This window comes from Nothoprocta perdicaria, unplaced genomic scaffold (assembly GCF_003342845.1).
Source record: "Nothoprocta perdicaria isolate Ctin4 unplaced genomic scaffold, notPer1 scaffold_141, whole genome shotgun sequence".
Classification (NCBI taxonomy): Eukaryota; Metazoa; Chordata; class Aves; order Tinamiformes; family Tinamidae; genus Nothoprocta; species Nothoprocta perdicaria.
The window spans coordinates 1176434-1199045 of record NW_020454550.1 but is presented as its reverse complement, the minus strand read 5'-3'; the positions used below and the strand labels follow the sequence as shown (position 1 = coordinate 1199045).

Sequence of the window (22612 nt, the reverse complement as noted above, 5' to 3'; positions counted from 1 at the left end):
TTTTGTAGAAAGTGGTAATTTCTTACCAACCTTTGAGTGCAATATTATATTTCAGCTTCTATACGAAATAATTAGTGCTCTCTGCACTGSTGAGGAGTGGAACTAGCTTATAACTCTTGCCTGGCTGCTGTCTTGTCTTGCTGTGCTATTCATTTGTTTGACTCAAAGGATGAAGGCCGCTTTGCTGTGAGAGATTTGGAGCAGGCTTTGTCTATGTGAGAACTCCAAATGGCACAAAGCAATGCAAGATTTTATTGATGCGCTTAGTTAAGCTTAAAAGTCTGCTGATTTTTTTTTTTCTTCTCTTGGCAATTATTTCCATGTAGCATTGTATGCTTAATTTGATGTAACTTTGAATCATTTCACTTCTCTGTTTGAGCTTACCCATAATCATATCTGTCATCTGTAATTTTCTTTTTTGGTGTTAAATGCTAATGCTTCTCTTTCAAGTTCCGTAGTGGATGTGAGACCTCTTCCCTAAGAGACCTGGCTAAGCACCGACTACCTCTTGTGTCCCAGTTTCTACCAAAGAGGCCAACAAGAAGTTGTTGCACCCTGTGCAGAATCTCTGTCTATTTTGTGTGGTGTTGAGATCAAAGGTGCTGTTACCAGAACTGAAATCTTGTGAAAACTCCTTCAGAAAAGGCCTCTGTGTTCTTCCCATTCCACACCTCGTCTCAGGAATTTAAATGAAAAATTGACTGTTCTGTTAGAGTTCCCATCTTGATGGAATATAACTGTGAAAGATACTTAAGTGGTCTGTGTCCAGCAATCTCCAGTGAAACGATGTAATACCTCTGCAGTTTGCACTTGCAGGTTGTAATCTTCCCTTCTTAAGATGTAAACTTCTAGAAACTGTATTTCCTTTTGTAAATTTAGATCTCATTGGGATGATAGCAACACGGTGGCACCCATTACTGGAGTGCTGTAACGGACGGATAACGGCTCTTTAGGAGGGGTGGGCCAGGAAAGCGAGGAAGGGGAAYTGCCCTTTACTCAAGAGAGCAGCTGGAATGTGCAGAGCTCTGGCTGCACAGGCTGAGAGGTCATGGGCTAGAATTAGTGGGCAGAAGGACATGGATGAGTCTGTAGTGGATGTTGGCTGTAGACTGCTGTGATCGAGAAGTAGATGAGGCCTTCAGACAAGTGGAAAAAGTCTCACCTTCATAGGTCCTGGTCCTTGTGGAGGACTTCAGTCATTCCAAAATGGACAATACAACAGGACACTAGCAGACAGAAGGTTTCTGGAGGGCTTTGAYGGCAACTTCCTGACACATGTGATTGAGGAGCACACAAGGAGAGACTGGAGCGAGGAAGAGCTACCCKTGGTGGATCTGTTAGGGAACATTTAAACAAACTGGATGTACAGAGGTTCCTGGGACCTGATGGCAACATTGRAGAGTATGAGGGAGCTGACTCACGTCACTGTGAGGCTAATCTTGATAGTCTTTTCATGATCATGGCAATTCAGGGAGGCTCCTGAGGAATGGAAGAAAACAAATGTCACTGCAGCCTTCAAAAAAGCCGAGGAGGAAGACTTGGGTGACTACAGGCAGGTCAGCTTCTCTCTAACCCTTGGAGGGTGATGAAGCAAACGATCTTGTCTGTATTGCCAAATATATGAGGACAAGAAGGTTACTGGGAGTAGTGAGCCTGGATTTACAAAGCAGAAGTGTGAAACTGTGCTTAACCCACCTGCCTTCTGTAATGACTAGCTTGGTGAGTGAGGGGAGAGCAATAGACACCATTTATCTCAACTTAGACACCATTTATCTCAGCTTGAGTAATACTTTTCACACTGTCTCCTGTCACTTTGCCTTGGACAGACTGCTCAGGCGCAGGCTACACAGGTTGACAGTTGAGTGGATTGAGAAATGACTACAGGGCATGGAAGGTTGTGGTCAGTGGCATGAAGTCTGCTGGAGGCCAGTCACTAGTGGAGCACTCCAGGAGTCAATACTGGCTCCAGTGCTGCTTAACATCTTCATTAATAACACAGATGATGGGAYTGAATGCACCCTTGCCAAGTTTGTAGGTGATACAAAACCGGGAGGAGTGGCTGGTGCACTACGTGATTGCCAATCAGAGAGACCTAGAGGGGCTGGAGAAACAAGCAGAGAGGAAGTTCATGAAGTTCCACAAAGGGAAGGGCAAAGTCCTGCCCTGAGGCAGGGCCCAACCAGCAGCTTTGGAAAGCAGCTGTGCAGAATAGCATCTAAGATTCCTGGTGGACAGCGTGTTGACCATAAGGCAGCATTTCAAGGATTTCACTTGTTTTCAGCAGTTAGTGTCATGTCCCCCAATGCTACAAATAGAATTAAGTCATGTTTTTCACCCTCTGTGCACCTGCAGAAGTTGAATTTTTGCTTGCAGCACTGATACTGTCATGGTGTTTTTGCACATCTTGCTGTAAGTGCTTGAAGAAATTCTCACTGTAAGAGCTCAACAAGCTTGTGTTCTTAGTTACTATCATAAAGTTAATTATGTAACTGCAAAACTGAAGTCCATGTAGACAGTATGCACAAGCACTGAGGCTGTGTCGATGGAAGGTAATTTTACTGGAAGTTTGATCAAGTAATGCTGCTCAGAATGACAAACATAATGTCAAATACTGAATTTTTTAAAAATCTGCAACTTTTCAGTGTCTTAAGAATGTTTCTCTCTTGTAAAGCCATTTGTGAACATAGGCAGTTATTACAAGTCTGTAATGTATGCTTGAACTGAGAATTATTAAAATAAATGATCTTTTGTTGAAAACTGACATTGGATCACTATGATGACCTCCTTGTAAATACAGAACACTGTGCTGAAGGCTCTCTATTAGATAAATATCTTAGTTTATCTGTTCGCTTTCATATTTTTCTCTTATACAGCTTAAACCTTGAAGAAAATACTGTGCCTTTTGATGTCATATTTGGAAGCTCTCTTCCCCTTGGAGCAGGGGAAGAAATTATTCTCTTGTCCTCTATGGATCAAATTTCCCTGTCAATGGCCGTGAGACCATTCAGAAGATTTTTGTCACGTTTCTTTGAGGTCTGCTCGGGCCACTATATTTTCTAACACTGAATTTYTGTGGCCAGATCATCCTGCTTAGTAACAGCTGAGATTTACTCATTTGGGAAGAAGGTAATGGGTGGTTATGTCCCTTTTACTTTTTTTTTTTTTCTGTGGAGGATATATTGCTGCAGTAAAATGATGGCATCCCCTCCTTTGCACGATGTACAGACACACATAGGACAAGGCTCATGAGCAGAGATTACGCATCTGTAGTTCTAAAATTTTGATGGTGTACATGGAGGTTTGTTTCCACTTTTATCAGTTGTTCTTAAAAAAAAAAAAAAGAAGTTACCTTTTGCCAACAGCTTTACTTTGCATACTGGAAAAATGCAGTGGTGCTTATTGATGGGAAAATACTTTCTTTATCCAAACAGCAAATGCATTTAACTGCAATGAATCTGCACATGCTTTCTGGCCTCTCATAAAGGTAGAGTTATTCCCTCCCTCCGCTATGCACTGACGACTGACATCAGATGCTCTTTCAACCTTTATTGCCTCTGATTAATTGACATAAAGTAAATCCTACCCTACCCGAAAACAGCATGAGGCAGCCTGTGTTGAGTGCATTGCTCAGTGGAGCAGCGCTCTGACTCAATGCTGTAGTATCTTCTTTTTCTGAAGTATTCCCTTCTTTGTTTTTAAAAAGGAACAGTGAAGCAGCCTGGAGCTGGACCTGGAATCGGGCTGCCATTGACTGGAGTTCAGAAAACAGCAGGTGCTTTGAAAACAGGGGCCAGAAACAGAGCSGGTGGATGTTGACTAGGAGCCTCTGTGAAGCATCAGCTATGGTCTTTGCTGTCTCCTGCAGACCCTTTCCCGYTCTTCCCTTCTGCATAACTGATCCTTCACATCAAGCTTTAAAGCATCCACTGGAGGGGAGAGAGCAGGTGCAAAGGCCGGTTCTCTTTCTTTGTCGGATCCTTCTTTCAGATCACATGCCTCCAGGATTTGCATCACGAACTGTGATCTTTCATTAATCCTTTCTGTTGTCCCGAAATGCAGTCATTTCATTAATGTTTCAYATGGGCTTGAGCGGGACTGTTCTCTATTGAATGTCTGAGTGATGCTGCTATTCATGATGACAAACTTGATGATAGGGTCAAGACCAAAGTACAGTTCAGCCTATTTCAAGCTACAGTTTCAAACCACCTTTCAGCAAGCCAGATATCTGAAATGGGCTCGAATTTTGCCATGAAACACACAGAAAATGCAGAGTGGGTGCGTAGGGTGATTGTATTTTTGCTGGCTTGTCATGTAAGAAACGGGCAGCCTGCTGTGTGCCGCAGGCCCTGCCTCTGGGACATGGGATACGGGACACTGGGTACGGGATACGAGACCTGGTCCTGCTGTGAGCCTCTTTCCTGCGAAGGAAAACCATCAACTGCGGCTAAGACCAGCGGCTAGAGGCATCAGCTGTGGAACAGTCCCCGCCTTCAAAAACTTTTTATGTATCTTGCTTGGTATTTTGTATATAAAAAGATGGTGGAACAGGAAGGATCAGTGTTTGTGAAACCCTGTTCCTCTCCTGAGCGGTGCCTGCCCTTGCTTGAAAGCAGGGGGTGGAGTGACATGGAGGCTCCTGATGTTGACAAGGGACCTTCTGCTTGATGCCAAGTTCACAGAGCCCTAAGCTGGGCTTCACTGGAGGCTACTTGGAATTCATTTCACACTTCATAAATCTGCAGCAGGAGGCAGCTTCGCAGGTATTTCATTAACCGTGGAGCATATGTGTCGAGAGGAAGGTGTGCGCGTCTCACGTGCCCGGCGCCGCTTCCCTCAGCGCCGCTTCCCTCAGCGCCGCTTCCCTCTGCGCCCGCTTCCCTGTGCGCCCGCGTTAGTGACCGGAGGCACCGCGTGGGTTCTGGGGCAGCAAGGTTCAGTGCTGCAGCCCAGGCAGGGAGCTCTGCTCAAGTTATTTGCAGCCCTTGTGCCTGAGTGGAAGGCAAACTCCGTTACTCCTACTCCCGAGGGCAAAAATGGCCGTGGTTGGGGTAGGCCGCTGCTGGGTAGCTCCAGGCTGTTAAGGCTGGTGGCTAAATAAAGCGTTGGGAGAAATGTCTGAAATCCCATCAGAATCAGTGGCCAGAGGCATTTAAATGCCTCTTAGAAGCCCTGGTGCTCTATCTTGGCCGTGGATACTCTGGATATTCTTTACAAGAGTGGACTGTGGATGACTTTCCCCTGCTATGTTTTTTTTTTCAAAGGGAGGGAAGAGTGATGAGGAATGGGGAAATGTTTGCCCTGCCCTCTTTGCATTTTCTGTTCTCATAAACACAGGGTATGTGTGTGAACCATTGTTATTAAACGCCTCTCACTTGCTCTGAACTCTTTCTGAGGCAGTGTAAAAGCAGAGACTGATTTAGTGTCTTCAGCTATCCAGGTACGGAGAGAAGACAGGTAACAGGTAGATGGAAATGAAGAAGTGAGGGCCTTCCCATCGATATGGTTTATGATAWAGGAGAAGAAAATGAAGCCTCAAGCAAGATTTGAATCAGGAATGCAAATCAGGAGTTAAACTAAAATTAAATCKATGTGTGTCACTTTATCAAGTTTGAGGTTTGCGAAATAAGGGAAGTAGAGATGTTGTTTAAGAAGCCGGACTAGGTAGTGAACTGCGTCTTGAAACTTCCTTACAACTGCTTAAATCTAACACCATTTTTTCCTGTGCAGTCCTTAAAAGCTTAGACTTTGACATATCTGTGGTCGTCTCTTGAAAACAGCTTTATTTGCAGATATTCACAAAATTTGTTTTCATGATTCCTGTGTTTCTTATTTTGTTAGCCTGTTGTACTGATTTGGCCACTTGTCCAGCTAGAAAATTTTGAGTTCTACTGATCCAACAACAACAATGAAAAAAGAAATTTGGGATCATGTTGTCTGTCTGTGCTTTTCAGTAGGTTTCTCACTCATGTCTTCTTTTTCCTCCCATTTGCCAACATCAATTCAGCTTTGTTGCATTGAAGATTTAAAAAAATAGGGGATTAGGTAGGAGAGAGCAACTTGATCTCTTTTCCTGAGAGAAAAAGGCTCTGTTTCAAGGTGTGATTTAGAAAAATCACATATGAGACTACAATTCTTAAATTGCAAGTATTGCAATCTTCAATTCTTAAATTGCAAGAACGCTTCATTTGGAGGCTGGAAAATTGCCAGCAAATAGGAGGCTGTAGGTTTCTTTAGTGCTGATGCTCATGGAAGTGCTTGTCTCATTGAAGCGCCATTAATTGGCCCAGATAAGTTGAGCATCATTAAAAGTGTTGCCAAAATACTTGCAGACAAGTTGGGTCTGCAGTTGAAACCTACTATTACAACACGCTGGGTGGATGTTCTGCTCTGGCCTCTGTTGRGCTCAGCAGCAGCTGGATTGCACTTGCATTCAAAGAATCACAGAATGGCTGAGGTTGGAAGGGACCTCTAGGGATCATCCAGTCCAACCCCCCTGCTCCAGCAGGGACCCCCAGAGCATGGAGCCCAGGGTGGCATGCCGGCAGGTTTGAAAGATCTCCAGAGAAGGAGACACCACAACCTCCCTGGGCAGCCTGCTTGTCTCAGAGTTTTCCAACAGCAACTGGCCTCTCTTTGATACATTAGAAATATGTTTATGCTTAACRTGTATGCAAAGCATATTGGTATATATATTTACAGTTGTTGCACTGTATTCCATATACTCTTATACTCCATATACTCTGTGATCTCCCTGAGAGGTAAAACAAGTGAGGCAAAAAGGAGCTATAGGTTAACCCTCTGGTAGCTTTTTGAGAGCATTAAGCGTCTGCTTCGGATAAAGAAAGAAAAACAGCTGAAATGGAAATGAGATCTACTAAACACACGAGCGATTTAGTTCATCATTTAAAGAAAAAACAAAACAAGAGGTTCAAAGGAGTTAACTGCAGCTTCTGATTTTATTTGCAACATGGTGTCATTCATTCAAAATTGTTACACAAAATAGAAATAAAAATCCCAGTATTATTTTTAAGTAGCCTGTTACAGAAAGAGGCATGTCTTTGAATATTGYGTGATTTGTTTTCCTGTTTGTGGCACACAGCTGTGTTGCACATCCAGCAAATCTATACACTGCTGACGCAGGGTGAGGCAAGGGCTTTCCTTGGGATGCTCATGTCTTAACAGCTTTTACATGATCATTTTGACTTTCCAACATGTTCCTGCCATCTCTTCTCATTTGCTGTTGCAAAGTATCTCTGGCAAAGACAGCTCTTGTGTATGAAAAGATTTTTAGAACATCAATATTTATAACTGTCTTATAGTTTAGCAGCCAAAGCTGACAGAGGAAAACTGTGCAGCGAGATAGCTTTCCAGCACCTTTGTCCAATGTTTATTTTGGATGGTGTTGGCAGGCAGATTGCCACCTTTTTTTCTGTGGAGTGAATTCCTACCGGACATTAAAAAAAAAAAAGTATTTTTTACGTGTTTTTTTTTAAGCTTCTGGTGGATTCTTAGCTTCATTATATTAACAGTTAAATCACAGGATCACAGTCTGGTTGAGGAAGAGACCCGTGTAGATCATCTAGGCCACCAAGGTCAACTTCTCTCAGAGGCTTTCAATATGTTGAAAGCCGGCGCTGGGGAGGTGCCATTCTGACTCAAAAAAAAGGTGCCTCTTTTATCTGATGAATATTTGTAAACTCTTCAGAGCTGTATCCATTTTATTTACCACAAAGAATTTTTTTTTTTGAGAGAGAAAACACATTATTTTAGTTATGTTTTACATTTCTGTGGCAAGGAATGGCAATGTATGTTGAAAAAAATGGTGCTGAAGTTGCAGGATCTTGTGCTTAAAACTTTATCGTCTTAGGCATACGATGGGCAAGTCAAGGCAAAACCTGTATCATAACACGGATTCATAAGACACTGTTTTTACCTCGTGCCCCAGTAAGATGCTTATCTTGCTGCCCCTTTTCACACCCATCTGGCACAGAAACAAGTGACATTCAGAGCACAGATTCCAGCCTGTGAGGAAAAAAACTGTCAAAAAAAAAAAGGATGGAGGTACTAAATTCCAAGAAAGGGTTCCAGAAAATCAAACCTAATGGATATCCCAAACTTACTATCAATCACCTTYGTGCTGCCCTGAAAGCTTTCTGAAGAAAAGGAATGCCTTTTCTTCAGATCCCAAGGGATCCCAATGGGATCCTAGCCTGCATCAGGAGGAGTGTTGCCAGCAGGTCAAAGGAGGTGATTYTGCCCCGCTACTCAGCTCTCGTGAGGCCGCACCTGGAGTACTGKGTGCAGTTCTGGGCACCCCAGTATAAGAGGGACGTGTTGTTTCTAGAGACGGTCCAGCGGAGAGCAACTAAGATGATTAAGGGACTGGAACTTCTCTCGTATGAGGAGAGACTGAGTGAGTTGGGCCTGTTCAGCTTGGAGAAGAGAAGGCTGAGAGGGGATCTTATTACCATGTATAAGTACATGAAGGGAGATTGTAGGGAGGAGGGGGCCAAGCTTTTCTCAGTGGTGACCAGTGATAGGACAAGGGGTAATGGGTGCAAGCTGAAACACAGGAAGTTCCGTCTCCAGGTGAGGAGGAACTTCTTTCCTGTGAGGGTGACAGAGCAGTGGAACAGGCTGCCCAGGGAGGTTGTGGAGCCTCCTTCTTTGGAGCTCTTCAAAACCCGSCTGGACGCCACCCTGTGCCACGTGCTCTAGGTGTGCCTGCTTGAGCGGGAAGGTTGGACTAGATGATCTSTAGAGGTCCCTTCCAACCTTGAACATTCTGCAATTCTGTGAAGAAGCAGCCCTGGGAATGACGCTCACCCAGGTGCCTCTAGTGAATGAGATGCACAGGGCCTCAGTGTAGCATTAAATGCCTGAACAGTCAGGTGCGAGGAAAAGCTTCTTGACTGTGAGGGTGACGGAGCCCTGGAACAAGCTGCCCGGAGAGGTCATGGAGTCTCCCTCCCTGGAGATCCCCAGAACGGGTCTGGCCCCTGCAGCTGCCTCGTGGCTCCCACGTGCCTTGTGCGCCAGGCCGGGAGCGCCCCAGCTCTTCGGGGAGCCCCTTTTGGGCTCCCTTCCGCTCACCTGAGGCGAACGGTCGCCCTGTTGTCGCTCTTGGATCAAGGCCCCAGAGGCCGTGGCCTACGTAGCAGGCTGGAGAACCTGACTTGGACAYGTCCGGATTTGGTTCTTCTTCAGGTTCGCAACACATGAAATTGTGTTCTGTTTTATAGTCCGCTTTTATTAGTCCTCCCAAAACTGGGCCACCCCCCAGACAGGAACATGAGATTTATGAGGCCAGAGAAGGAGAAATCCTGAGGGGAACTGGCTCTGTAACCTAACTGGCTAATGCACTTGCCTGTGAAAAAGAAAATATTGACACCCCCTCAGTGTGGCTTTTCTGGATCATCCTTTAGAAGTCTCTATCTGCATTAACTTCCTAATGAGCCCAGGTGTATAATTAGGATGCTTTTAATTACCCTACTGATTTATGGATTTGAAGTGAATACTTTGGATTTCACTAGAATGTGTCTGCTGTGATCTTTAATAGATAACTTTGCAGATTGCCCCTTTTAAAATAAATTTGCATTTTATGCAAACYACAGCTAATAGTCTGTATACCAGTAAAAATTAAAATGTTTGTTTTGATGCAGTTTTGAAAGAGGTCTGCCTAACCGCTTCCAAGCGGTAACTTCATGTAACCTAAATCTTGAAAATCAGCCTCTAGTTGAATTTTTACATTGCATTGTTGTTTATCTTTTATCATAATTACATATGATAATTTTCTAATGTGATAATATGATAATTTTCTAATGTGATTTTTTTTTCTTCCTTTCAGCCTTTCTTCCAACTTGTAAAGTTACGGAAACTAGGACTTAGTGATAACGAAATCCAGCGACTGCCTCCAGAAATAGCAAATTTCATGCAGCTGGTGGAACTTGATTTATCTCGAAATGGTAAGCTGAGAGGTTCATATGTTTGATTCTCTGCCGCTGAATGGCATGATCTATAAAACTGAGTCAATAGAGTCTTTCTGTCCCTGAGGTTGTGATATGTGTCCTGTAAAATGCTCTTCTGTGTTATGCCCAGGTTTGCTTGTAGTTCTAGATGAGGGGGGAAGAGCGAAGAGAGCTGGTGATAGAAATACAGTAACAAAATATTGTTTGGCTCTCGTCTGCCTGAGAGGCTCCTTTATTTTCTCCTATAAAGACCGCTTTAAATCCTATTTTTATATGTGTATATGTCTCTTCAGGTGTATTTGTCATGCGGAGATTTCTTTCCCCAAGCTCYCTTAAATGTCTAGAAGTCAAGAAAAGAACAAATATTTGAACCGAAAAGAACAAAATAGAGGATAAAGCTCCTTTCTGTCCAGAAGGAGCTGCCCAGGGGTCAGAGGTCCAGCTTGGGGTGCCTTCCTTTGTAGGGATTTGGTTGGTTGCACTTAGGGCAAGCTGCTAATTCTTACTTGTACTTTCAGAAGAGGAATTGTTCTGATTGCCTCTTCCAGAGCTCGGTTCAGAGAAGAAGGCTGGAAGTAATTGCCTTGTAAAAGTTACTGTTGGAAACTGCACGGATTTGTCGTTCTGTTGTAATGTTGGCTTCAGTTGCCACTGCTTATATTGTTCCAAGCAGTGATGGAGTGAAAGTCGCTTGGTTCTTACTGTTTTCTGTAGTCTGGGGAACCTAGAAGAATATTCAGAGCCTGATGGGTCACCTTTAAGCAGCCTTGTGACCCAGTGGTCTAGAAACAGCATTACCAAAGTGGAGCAACTGCCAGCTATTTTTGCCTTATATTCAGTGAATAGGCACAAAATGCTCTCTGGGGATGGTGGGCAGAGGGAGCTGGGTTGTGCTTGTCTGTCAATAGAAGAGAGATTTGAGAATATTGAATATTGGGAGAAAAAAAAAAAAAAAGAACAGTTAAACTGGAAGTGTTTTCTTCTTTGTGGTTTTGCTTCTCCTTGACTCTTTGCCACGGAAGAATATTCAGGAGTCACTTTGCTGTCCTGTAACAACCTGGGTTTTGCATCTTTCCTTTATTTGTCTAATGGTTTTAATGCCATCTTTATCTGATGGAGTAATTGCTGAAGTGTAACAGGTCTAGGCAGTTGTTTAAAGATTTCTGTGTACCGTATAACTTTATACACATTTACAAAACCTTGTAAGAGAAGAAAGCTGAAGAGAAACAATCTGAGAGACAGAATAAACACATCAGTTAAATCACTTCAGCAATACATGAGCATTAATTGATTCAGTGTTTTGGCTACCCACTTTGGCTGAGACCAGGGCCGTCTGTGACAGACCTTATACACTAGGAAATACTGTGTTGGCTCAGTAATTCCCTTTGCTAATGAATAACTAGCTGCAAAAGAGCCGATGGATCAGAGCCACATGAACTGTTGTGAGCCTGGCTTGAGGGCTGGCGTGAGAGCTCAGCTGAAGCAAGAGCAGATGGTGTGAACGCTTGTGCCTGGGTAGGTCCGTGCGTGTCATTAGAAGTTACTGCACAAGGAAGTGCTTTCTGAAGTGATGCCTTGGACTAACACGAGGTTCAGGAAGCGATTTCTTTCCTAGATCCAAGGTTCAGTGTTAATCACCCATTTTATTGCATTATTTTCCCTTCTCCGTGGTTCACTGCTGAAGGTGACTGATAGAGCTGCCCTCTGCTTCATCCTGTCACACTTGTTGTGCGACGTGACTCTTCAAGCTAAGCACAAAGACACACACCCTGTGAGGGGGCACAGTGGGTCCATGAGGGGAGATGACTGATTTCTTTCCCCTCTCTAATCATGTTCTGCTTGTCTACAACTCCTTTGGCTCTCCAAATGAAAAGCAAAAGAGTGCACCATATGGAGTGCTGCAGGGGAAATTCTCACATGGAATTTGGGGCATTTGCCATTTTTGGTCCTTAGCTCCGCGCTTTGATCCCAATACGTTAGATCCACAGCCTTCCAAAGGTTTCTCCTGTTCACTGCTCGGTGCTTGTTGTTGTTTTTCCAAGGAACAAACAGCTTAGCAGAGCTAGGAACCCTCGTGCTCCTTTCAGACACAGCAGAACAGCGCAGCTCCTCAGGCCGCAGGGAAGCGGGAAGCGCGGCGGTGCCATCRGAACGGGGGAAATAGGAGCTCTTTGTTCTCCCTTTTCTGTTGTTTTAGCTGCCGCTCTAGTGCGCTAATCGCCTTCAGTTCTGGGTATTTTCCTTCCTCCAGAGATTAATTCATGTAGGAACCCGTGTCCAGGAGCAGCCCTTTATGTTTTAACACCTCCTCACAGGAGGAGGAGGAAGGGGATTGAAATGCAGTGCTTCCATTTCCCCATTGTCCTTTCTTTCCCATTGCCGGCTGTGTTGGCGGTCACCTCCCAGGCCAGCCACGTTCTGGGCAGTGGTAGGTGCCACCCCRGCGGTGGGATCCCTTCTGGCAGGACCTCCAGCTCGGGATGCCTGTGCAGATGCAGCACTGGCTGCCATGGCTGTGTCTCCAGCTTGTGGCTCTCACAAAGGAGCAAACAGGGAGACTCTGGAACAGGGCTTTCCTAAATTCTCCATTTTTTTTAATGCCCAAGATTAGTTAGTATATTCTAGTAGTATGCTATATAGAAGTTTTTTGTTAGTAACTGACTATAGGACTCTGAAGATGCTTTTAAGCAAAGCTGTACAATTTTCAGCAGCTATAAACTCCCATTCTCTTATGTTCTCTCTGTGTCTCTTATCATGCCTTTCACTGGGGGGTGTATGGAAGAGAAATTTAGTGGGGATGAGTTAAGAGAGTCTTATTGATATAGAGGGGGAAGGATTTGGGGCAGGTAGGGAGCCATATCATGTTAAACTTTTCTTGGATTGTTTGCGATTGTTCTCTTCCAGCCTGGAAGAGCCTGTTGTTTGAGCGAAGGTTGAAGGGGTGAATCAAGGATGGGAATAGCAGAGGGCAGGAAAGCTGAGCTAAGAGAACAAGGTAGCAGCATGGAGCACCTCAAGGTGACATGGTGGTGCCCTTACCTGATGTCCCCTGCTCTGAGGTTGTGCCAAGAGCTCCGTAACCGGTCTGACCGTGCTCCCCCTTCTGGAAACAGGAGAAAGGAGGCTCCTGGGATGTGCTCGGCGCCYGTGGGAGCTCCTGGCATGAGGGCTGGGCAGGACTGTGTAGCCCAGCTCSAGGTGGCACAAGAGAGAGCGCCCGGGCAGAGCGAGCAGTGCCCTGTGCCCTGCGCTTTCCCACAGCTCTCAGGCATTTTGGGACGGGCTCGCAGTTTCACCCAGGCTGCGATTCAGAGAAGAAGCAAGGAAGAAACACTCAAGTTTCTGCAGTTTGTTTCCTCGAGCCTTGGCTGGCAGGGCCCTTAAGCCTCCTTCTCTCCAAAGCCTGTGCCTCTTATTTGAAAACCCAAGGAATTTGAAAAGGCTCCTAGCCAGGCTGTTCATCCCACAGAGGTTTCCTGGAGTGACTTTGTCCCCCTCCACTCCCCTCTCTCTGCACATCCCCTGGAAGCAAAATTTTTCCAGCTTAGGGCCCTGCCATCCCAGCCTCATTAAAATGTTAATGACTTTCTTGTTCTGTAGCTTCTTCCAGACAGGAGGGGTAGTGCATAAGCTCCCTGTAGTTAATTTAATGCATGCTGATGGTTGGGATTCTGTACATTTCAGCAGGCTCAGTGCTCTGCCTTTTAGTTCCACACTTCTCCAAGAAGAAGGTCTTTGTTTGCCTTTGGTAAGGATTATGTCAGTGGAGTTTGGAGGATTAATGTTTCTGTCATGATACCATATGTGCCCTAAAATACCCTGAAGTTGTTAACTGACTTAATTGCTGCTTGTTTTCTTTTTTCTTTTTTCTTTTTTGAAAGAAATTGCTACCCCCATAGCCTTTCTGTCAGTAACTTATGTGGTGCAGATTTGGGTTTTTTTTTGCTTGTGCCATTCTGTGCCTTTTCCAGCCTCTGACAGGTTTTTGAGCAGCTTGCTTCACCCAGCTGTTAGCATAATCAGAATAAAATCCTTGTGTGCCTTCYCACTGAGGAGGGGCTGCTGGATATTAGGAGCCGCTTTGGCCTTTCTAAACTCGAGGTGAGTCTCCCTGCAGATGCAGGAGCTGCGTTTGGATGCGCCCACTGTCCGCATCGCTCGGCGTGGAATTCCAGCCTCTTTGCAGGTCCWGGAGAGGAGCCTTCCCTGCTTGTGTGTGTGCCGGCTTGTGTGCTGGCCCTGTGCTGAGAGCCCGGCCGGATTCCCGTCTCCACGGGTCCCGGCTGCTGCTCCCGTGGTCTCCACGGAACGTGCTGACCTCGCGCTGGGCGTGCGAGCCGCGCCGTCGGGGCCGCGTTCGCCGGGCGCCAGCAGACTCTGTGCTTAGCGCCCGCACGTGCCCTCGGGCTCGCAGCGAATGCAGGCATCCCGGGGAGTTTTCCCTCTGTGGAAACACCCTGTGACCCTGCAGGTTGTTCCCGGGCCCCAACCACGAGCCCCCAGCAGCGAGAAGGTGCAAGGGAGTGTCGAGTGGGAGCGAAACGGCGTGGGGAGACCCACACGGTGGGTGGGTGGGCGATGTGGGTCCTGCTAGGGACTCCTTCCTCGCAGAGCAGGGGGGGCCCCTGGCCTTGGGAATGGAGCTGAGCCTGGGCAGACCCTGCCGTGCTTCCCGGGAAAACCTCTGGCCTTGCTGTGCTCCCAGCCTCTAGAGGTATCCAGTTCTAGGTATGCAGTTATGTAGATGCACGTTCTGGCTGCATTATGGATTGGGTGCCATTAATTTCTGTAGTTTATGCTTAAACTGACATATTAACTGACATCTGGCTAAAGTAAACATTTAATTTTTGATGGAAATGTCATGACATCAGGATTTTCCTTCCAGAATTCTGTTGGAATATGTTAGGATGATACATTATACTATCATTTGTGTGAAAATAAAGACGTGTTTTTTTATTTTAAGATAAATCTACTGCTTTGGGGTTAACCTTAAATAGTGATAGTCTCCCAGGAGCACCCAACAGTAGTAACACTGTAGTTGTAGGGTCAGAGGACCGCTGCTAGAGGCTGAGCAGTGTCCAAAATGTTTGAGGTCRATTTCTGGCAGCAGCAGGCCAGTGTCCTGAATGCTCTCTGTGCCTCATTTTCACCTTTTTGCGGGCTTGCAGAATGGATTATACTTACTTTTTGTCCTGTTTTGTCAGCCTTTATCACAGTAGCTTCAGAAATCAACAGCAACAATAGTTAACTGCTCTACTCTTGATTTCCAGGCAGTTTCTGTTACTGCTTTTAATGTGAAGCATTTYTTTCCAGCCAAGTTAAAGGTCTGTTTACAGGTCCTAGGCATTCTCAGAATGCCACATTCATGACTTACTGCACGATGTGTACATTTTATTCAAAGAAGCATTTCAAGACTTCCTTGGAAATACTCAGTGAACACACAAGGGGTGATGCATTAGTGCCTGCTTTCTGCCATTTATAGAAGGTAAGCTCATGGAAGAGAAAAGTAGTTTATAATCCTTGCCTCACACTGTGTTGCTCGTATTGGGGCATGCACATCAACTTCCTACTTGATCCGGCTCCACCATCCTGGACATTCCTGCCATCTCTACTCCAGAACTACTGCTCTTCTGCCCACAAAGCAGCTGTGTTGCCCCCTCTCCTCTCCTCCACCCGGTGATGGATACGCAGTGTATTTTCCAGCTGGAAATGCTGAGTGAGAGGGAAGGTTGAACTCTTAGCTCAGCTCAGCCTGGGCTGGTGACCCAGCTATTTTGCAGAGAGAACATAAGCTAGTTAGGCCGAAGCCTYGCAAATCTTCTAATCCTATCCCACGGTTGCACTTGGGCTCTCCTCTGCTCTCTAACAGCTGCTCCCTTTCGCCCTGTCAACTAACTCAAATTTCTCTATCCGTGTCTGCTGCACTTCCACTGCATCTGAATAGAGATGTCCTTCGTGTCATCCTCTTCCTCTCAGCACAGCTCCAGCTGCCCCGACACATTTTCTGGTGGTTTTAAAGAGTATGACCAGTAATTCTAGGAATTATGTGGGAACTGGCACTTTCTTACCAGTGGGCAAGAAAGAAGGAGAATCATACAGAATCACAGAGTCATTAAGGCRGGAAGGGAACTCTAGAGATCATCTAGTCCAACCTCCAAGCCAGCAAGCTGTTCTGTGAAGCAAAATGCTTTGCAAACTGAACCTTTTGGTAAAGTATTTAACTGCTGGGTGATGTTCGCTTTCATTCAGAATTGCTTTGAGTCCAGATGAGCTCTTCCTTACAAAAGGCATCACTCTCCTCTTCCTGCTGTGGTCACTGCCCATCTGACACAAGACAGCATGGGGCTGTACTCACAGTGSCCTATTTTCATAAACATCTAAAAAAAGAAGGGAAATGCCACCAGAGATTACTGGGATTTACGTAACTGTGGAGCACTACTGCAAATGATGTGGTTTGAGCCCAGATCAGGCTAGTGGCTACTTGACTAGCACGAGGTAGGTGTGAAGCTGCTGGCTCCAGAAGTAACTGCTGACTTTAGATAAATGAGAATAGGAATATATTTTTGGTTTATTTTGGCCTAATGAAACCAAAGCCCCCTTGTTGCAGACCAGCAGAGTCTTTACTCTCTGGTAAAAAGAGTAAAGTTTACCAGAGTTTTTTACTTTTCCCCTTTTCAGGTGCTCACTGGCACTTTCTTGCACCCTTTAGGCTTCCACAGCCTTCATCTTGTCCCTTGTCCTTCTGTTGAGTTTAAATAAGTCCTGCGTTTTGTGCCCTAAACATGAGGTTTTGGGGATCCTTACACAGTCTGAAGTATCAGGGATGTAGGAAGCATTAATTGCAGTTGCTTTTAGATTCTGTAGCCCTGCTGAATGCCTTTTAGAAATTCTTGCTTGCTTTAAAGAAAGGAGGTGAAGGTTGGTTGGGGAAGCTGTTGCTCCAGTTCAAACGTTTTGCATCTTTGCAAGGCTGAGGAGGAGATCCTCAGTTTTACCTGCTGCAGCAGCAGCAAGATGAGGGAGAGGAGATTCCACCTCAGCAGCGAGGAAGGCTGATCAGGGAGGGCAAGAGAGGAGACGGGAGCATGGGCTGTGACTGGGCGGGAGGAGATAAGTGAAATCTCGTGACGGAATAATCTAATTAGAGAAATTCAAAAGGTGTTGTTCTTAAATGGATCACAGAAAAGTGGCTTGTTTTCTAACACAGCTTTCTATCAGAGTGTTCAGTGAGATTTTACTTCTTTTTCTAAAGAAACTATGCTTATGTACTTGTATCTAGTAACTTGGATCTCAATGGCTGACTTCATCCAAATTCCAGAGAAGGATTTTTTTCTTTCTTTTATTTTTTTTTTAATGTTTTAATCCTTGCATTCTTTGAAGGCTGTTTGGTTTTTTTTGTTTTGTTTTGTTTTTTGTTTTGTTTTCAAAAGCAGTGGGACAAGTTGGAGAGAAATCTTTGGCCCACTTGAACCGTCAGCTTGAGTGTTAAACACCAGGCATTCCATATGGCAGTGACATAACAGAAATGCTCCAGTTTCAGGAAAATCTAGCTTACAGCTCAGGAGATGCCAGGCTGTTGGAGTAAACAGGTTTTGTTGGTTCTTGTGTCCATGGAGCTGCTTGGGATTTTTCTTCAAGAAGAGTGAATGAGTTGACCCTGACGTTATTAAAGTATTAATCCAATAAATCTGCAACTTTTGCTGTTACAGCATTTAGACAATATATGCCATCCACAGCTTCTTGGGTAGACTACTATTTTTTATATCTATATTTTCTTATTTTTCAAACTAAAAGCATTTYACTCCTGAAGCCTTGAAGTCCAAGAGAGAAATCAGTATCAAAATGTCTTGCAGCCCTGTTTAACTCTTCATTGGCACTTGGTAGGAGCTGTAAATGACCTTCCTAACTTGGCCAGTCCCACTTAATTCACCTGGGACTATTGTTTCCTTTCGATCTAATCTCTGATCTTTTCCTCCCCCTTCCTTTTTCCCCCCTCTCATGTTTACAACTTGCAATTCATGACCCCAGGTTGCTGGTTCTTTCTACAGCTGCCAGTGACAGTGTCGATCTGCCACATATCATCTCAAAAAGCAGCTTGTTCTTCAGCCTTGGCTCAGTTTTCTTTTAAGTAAAATTGCTAATGTCTGTGTGTCCATGAAATGCAGTTTTGTGAAGTTCTTTTTCTCCCCTTGCCCTTATTCTCCCTGGAGAAGGGGAGCTATGTAAGAGCGCTAGGGCACAGGGTGTGCTCACCTGGCTTCAGTTTCTTGTTCATTATACAGCAAGGGATTTGCCTGCAAAATAAAACCTGAATCTGTTTGTGGACTTTCCATAAAGCTGTAAAGATGATGCTTCTTAGAGCATCTTTTGTGTTTTGTCAAGTCCTTTTGTATTTTGTGTATCCTCAGTTTGAGAGCTGGAGGAGGGAAACGCGATGCCTGGGTGAGAGCACTTAGTCTCCATACACTTTGCAGGAACAGAGTGACTCCTGCCACCCTCCATCCCAGAGACTGCRACACTTTATTGAAGGCCATTGATTATTTCAGCCTGTGGCCTAGCAGTAAAACCTTCAAGCTTGTCAGATTGCTCTGTGTTTTGTCACCTTAATGTGGAGATGGAGTAGGGGACTCTGCTCCCTCCATTCCTCCCCATGAAGAGGGTCTGGGAGCTCCCTGTGGGTGCAGGAGGGACCTGATGCCACTGGCTCAAGGAGCTTCTCAGCTGAAGAGCCCTTTGCGAAGGCAAATCAATATCTGCAGCACAAACTCCTCACCTCGAGGTATTATGACTACGTGGAGAGCTCTCTGTGCCAAGGCTGGAAGGCTGTGGAGGGACAGAGGAGGGAAGAGTTSTTCCAAGGCAGGTGTCCAGCTGGGCTTCCCAGGCAAGGGAAGCGAGAGCCTCCTTGGAAATAGGAGGAGAACCTCCCTGATCCTTCACTCACTGCAGTGCTTAACGGTTTGATGGTCTGGCCAGGCCACTGGTGTGTTCATTTGGTGTACTGTACAGCATGTAGTATAGTATATATGGGAAATGCAGGGGAAAACTTGGTGTATGGAGTTCATGGATGAGATCTGCCTGCTCTCTGCCTCCCTCTGAGGGGTAACGCTGCTTGGATTCACTCACCTTGAGTCTGGCCTGGGCTAGGGGGTGTAAGTTGGGCGTAAATTTATCAACTGCTTAATAGTAAATTTCCAGTGCTGAGTAAATGAAAGTGTTAGGGCAATATTGTATGTAGCTGGTCAAGAACCCGTTGTCGTGACTATCTAGATGAGACTGTTAGTWCCCTTTTGGTGCAGTGCACACAGTGTGCCCACATTAGCCCTCCCGAAGCACTGGAGTGTCCGTGTTGCCTTCTTCACGGCTGCAGAATACGAGTGTCTGCAGTCATTGCTGCCCTGAAGCCTCTCTACCGCTGTAACCCGCCTCGAGCCGCTCAGATCGGGGCGAATCTCTCSTGTTTGAAACTTCAGCAAGGCTCTTGCAGAGACACTTGGGCTTTGAGCTGCCGTCCTCGGTTTGAGCAGTGCTCATCTATAAGCCTTGGTGCAGGCCAGGATCTCCCGGCCGTTGCACTCTTGGTATAGACTGGATACTGGAAATGAATTACAGGGTAGGCTTTGGGTATGCAAAAGAATATCACCACTTCTTGAAATTTGTTATCAAATGCTGCAAAATMTGGTATATAAAATGTTTTATTGCTCTTAAAGTGGTCTTTTCTACCTCTTTGCCAGATATCAGAAGATGTAAAGGCAGGAAAGGGCATTGAAAGATGTCACTTTTGTTAAAATCTTTAACAAAAAAAGTTCCCACTCAGACATTACAGAATTCCCTTTACAAACAAAGAATTGACAGAATTCCCTASGGTCAGACGTGCCTCCTAAGCCACTTTACGTGGCCCGCTGCGCTGTTAGCTTTAATCACCCGCTCTTGTGCAAACCAGAACAATAAACATGAGAAGAGGCATCTTGCAGTGGAAAAGCAAACAGGAACCCTGCCACGCACGTGGTCGCCCGGCTCGTCCGGGATCTGCTCCCGCTGGCACCGCTGCTTCCCGCCGCCCGGGCGCTCCTGTCGTCACACGGCACGGCGCCGGGGCCCGAACAGCTGGGCTGGCCGCTCATGGGTGCGCAGCATCAGCAGCGGCCTGGGTGTTTCAGCAGGATTTGAGTTGCTTTTCCAGCAGTGGCGAGGACAATGGTCCACCTCAGTGCTGCTAATATTAGCAGGGCCGTTTGTGCTGATGGCTGTGACAGAATCAAGGAGCGAGCAAAAACGGCAGAGGCTGCATCAGAGTACAGGAGGGCTTCTTTATTTTGAACAGCCTTYTGCACATGTTGCATTTCTGCTGATAATGGTTCCTAACAGCCGCACTGACCTAATCTCCTCTACTATAATAATTACTTGGGATTTTTGTCAAATACTTAAATGTACCTTGCTTTTCCTCTTCTGAGATTGTTTATTCACGACAGTGTTTCAGTAGGCTTCACATGTGACGTTTAAGGATCTGCTCCAATTTGTGTTTTACCTGAGAGACCTTTCTAGATGCCATACAGCTCTGCCTTATTTAACTTTCTGAAAGGACAAATATCCTCATTTTGCAGACTGGCCCTGAACTTCTCTCAGGACTTTGTCTAGGTGGATTAGAAAAGTGAATAGTGAAATTATTAATTTGGCGAGGAAAAGGCACTCAGTGTGCAAAGGCTGAACACAGAAATGGAATCTCCTTTCCTAGGCTTGTATCTGTTCCGATTTCTTATCGAGGACTTTTGACCATCTCGTGATTTTTGTAATCTGGAATAAATAGTCTGGGAAGGAATGTTTTATATTTATGACAGATTTTTGTAATTTGCAAAGGCCTCAAGCCTGCAAGCAGTGCCTACACTGATTTAAAGAAAGGAGCATCATATACTGGAACAATTCTTGTTCAGTCAGCAAACCTGCCTGTTGGCTTTTACAGGTCGTACTCAAATCTTGCAACTGAAAGAGCTTATAAAATCTTTTCACCTGAGATGATCTGTTTTTTGGTTAATGAAACCACAGGTTGTTAGGGAAAATGACTAGTATGAGTAATTTCGCTTTTCTGTTTGTTTTCCAGCTAGTTATCCAGAGAAATAGGGGATGAAGAGTAGGCAGAGGATGACCCACTTCTTTACTTCTTGCTGGTTAGCAGAGCTCGGTAAAGAAGTGTTTCCTATTGCTGTAAAGCAGCTCTGTAGGACTTCTGTCCTCACCAATCCCATAGTGCAAATTCAGTCCTCTACAGCCAATACTCCTAGAGAGGGCGGGGATGGGTAAAAACACGGATTTTGCTGGCTGTAATTTTGGTTGTGTTTTGACTCCATGTATACTTCTGTGTAAGGAAGGCTTTCAGTTTTGTATAGGATCAGTACTCCTGAAAATAGCCTTTTTGGAGTGCATGCCTTTACATTAATATAGGAAGATTATATAGAAGAATATATTCTTCTATTAATATAAAATATTCTTCAATTAATATAGAAGAATACAGGAATAAATAATTGCCATCTGATCTGTAATACTGAGCCATGTCCCTACAGTGCTTCAGTGCTTAGCTTTCTGGACTATTCCTGACAGATAAAATGCTTTTTAGCACTCCATATGTGTTGTGAGAATTTAGCACTTCTAAGCATGTCATGTAATCCGGCAAGGTTAATGATGCTCTTTTTCTTATAGGAAAAATTGTCATTTAGCTGTTGCAAAGCTAAACCTGTGAGGTTTAGACTCCTGAAGTGAGGTCATCTGAGGTTGTTAGGAATATGGCACTTGGCAATAGGTTGCTTGTTCAAGTGTCCTTAACTTAATTGTAGGAGCGTGGTGGCTCCTGAAACCTTCGGGCCTGCTTCCAAAGATCATGGTGGAAAAACTGGTTGAAATTCACTTGGGGTGAATTTATCTCGTTGCCAATTGCTGAGGAAACCCAAGGTCTTCCCAGGAGATGCTCTTGTAGCAACCGTCCTTCTGGTGACTTTTTGTACCTCGTGATGGGCGCGTTTGGGAGGTGTTTGCACTGGCTCGAGGTTCAGTCCTGAGCTGGGAATCATTGAGGATAAATGAACAATGTGCTGAGGTTGCCAGACAGGCTGCAGCTGCACGAGGTGGAAGGTGATGAGCAGTGTGACCCCATAGCCCTGTTGACATCACATAAGTGATGCACAGAAGAGCTMAGCGAAATATCTGGAATTCAGTTTGGAGTTGCTGAAGTAGGCAGGAAGAGACCCAAGTACAAAATACATTTTTCAGCATCTGTAGATCACTGATGGCTTCTGAAGTGCCCCTTGCGTTGAGGAAGACATTAAGAAGACATTTTCTGAAGWGCTCTCTGTAGAAAGAACTATGGGGATGGGAGGTGGAATGGTTGTGGTACTCTGTAGTAAAAATGAGAGTAAGAGAAACTTAGGGAGATGGTGTGCTTTTAATTTTACAATTTGCCTTTTGCTTTTGAATCCCTTTCAAAATAAATCATGGAAATCTTAAGCTGTTAARCAAGGAAGCCAGATGTACTTGTTTGATTCTTGCTGGGTCTTGATATTAGTAAACAAGAATTTATGCAAAGGACCCATACCTTGCTCATGGAAATAAAACTTGAAGTAAGAGGTCCAGGAAACCTTTTTCTTCTTACGACA

The 22612-nt window shown here is 45.0% G+C and overlaps 1 protein-coding gene across 1 annotated transcript in view; it reads left to right on the top strand.

Annotated features, from left to right (window-relative positions):
- Positions 1-2542: 2542 nt before the first annotated feature.
- The window catches only part of LRRC1 (leucine rich repeat containing 1), a 73100-nt gene continuing 53030 nt past the window's right edge, over positions 2543-22612 (top strand). The window contains exons 1-2 of the mRNA XM_026034300.1: positions 2543-2549; positions 9848-9965. Coding sequence (XP_025890085.1) covers positions 9932-9965 — 34 coding nt within the window. The 5' untranslated portion in view covers positions 2543-2549; positions 9848-9931. The remainder of the gene's footprint in view (positions 2550-9847; positions 9966-22612) is intronic.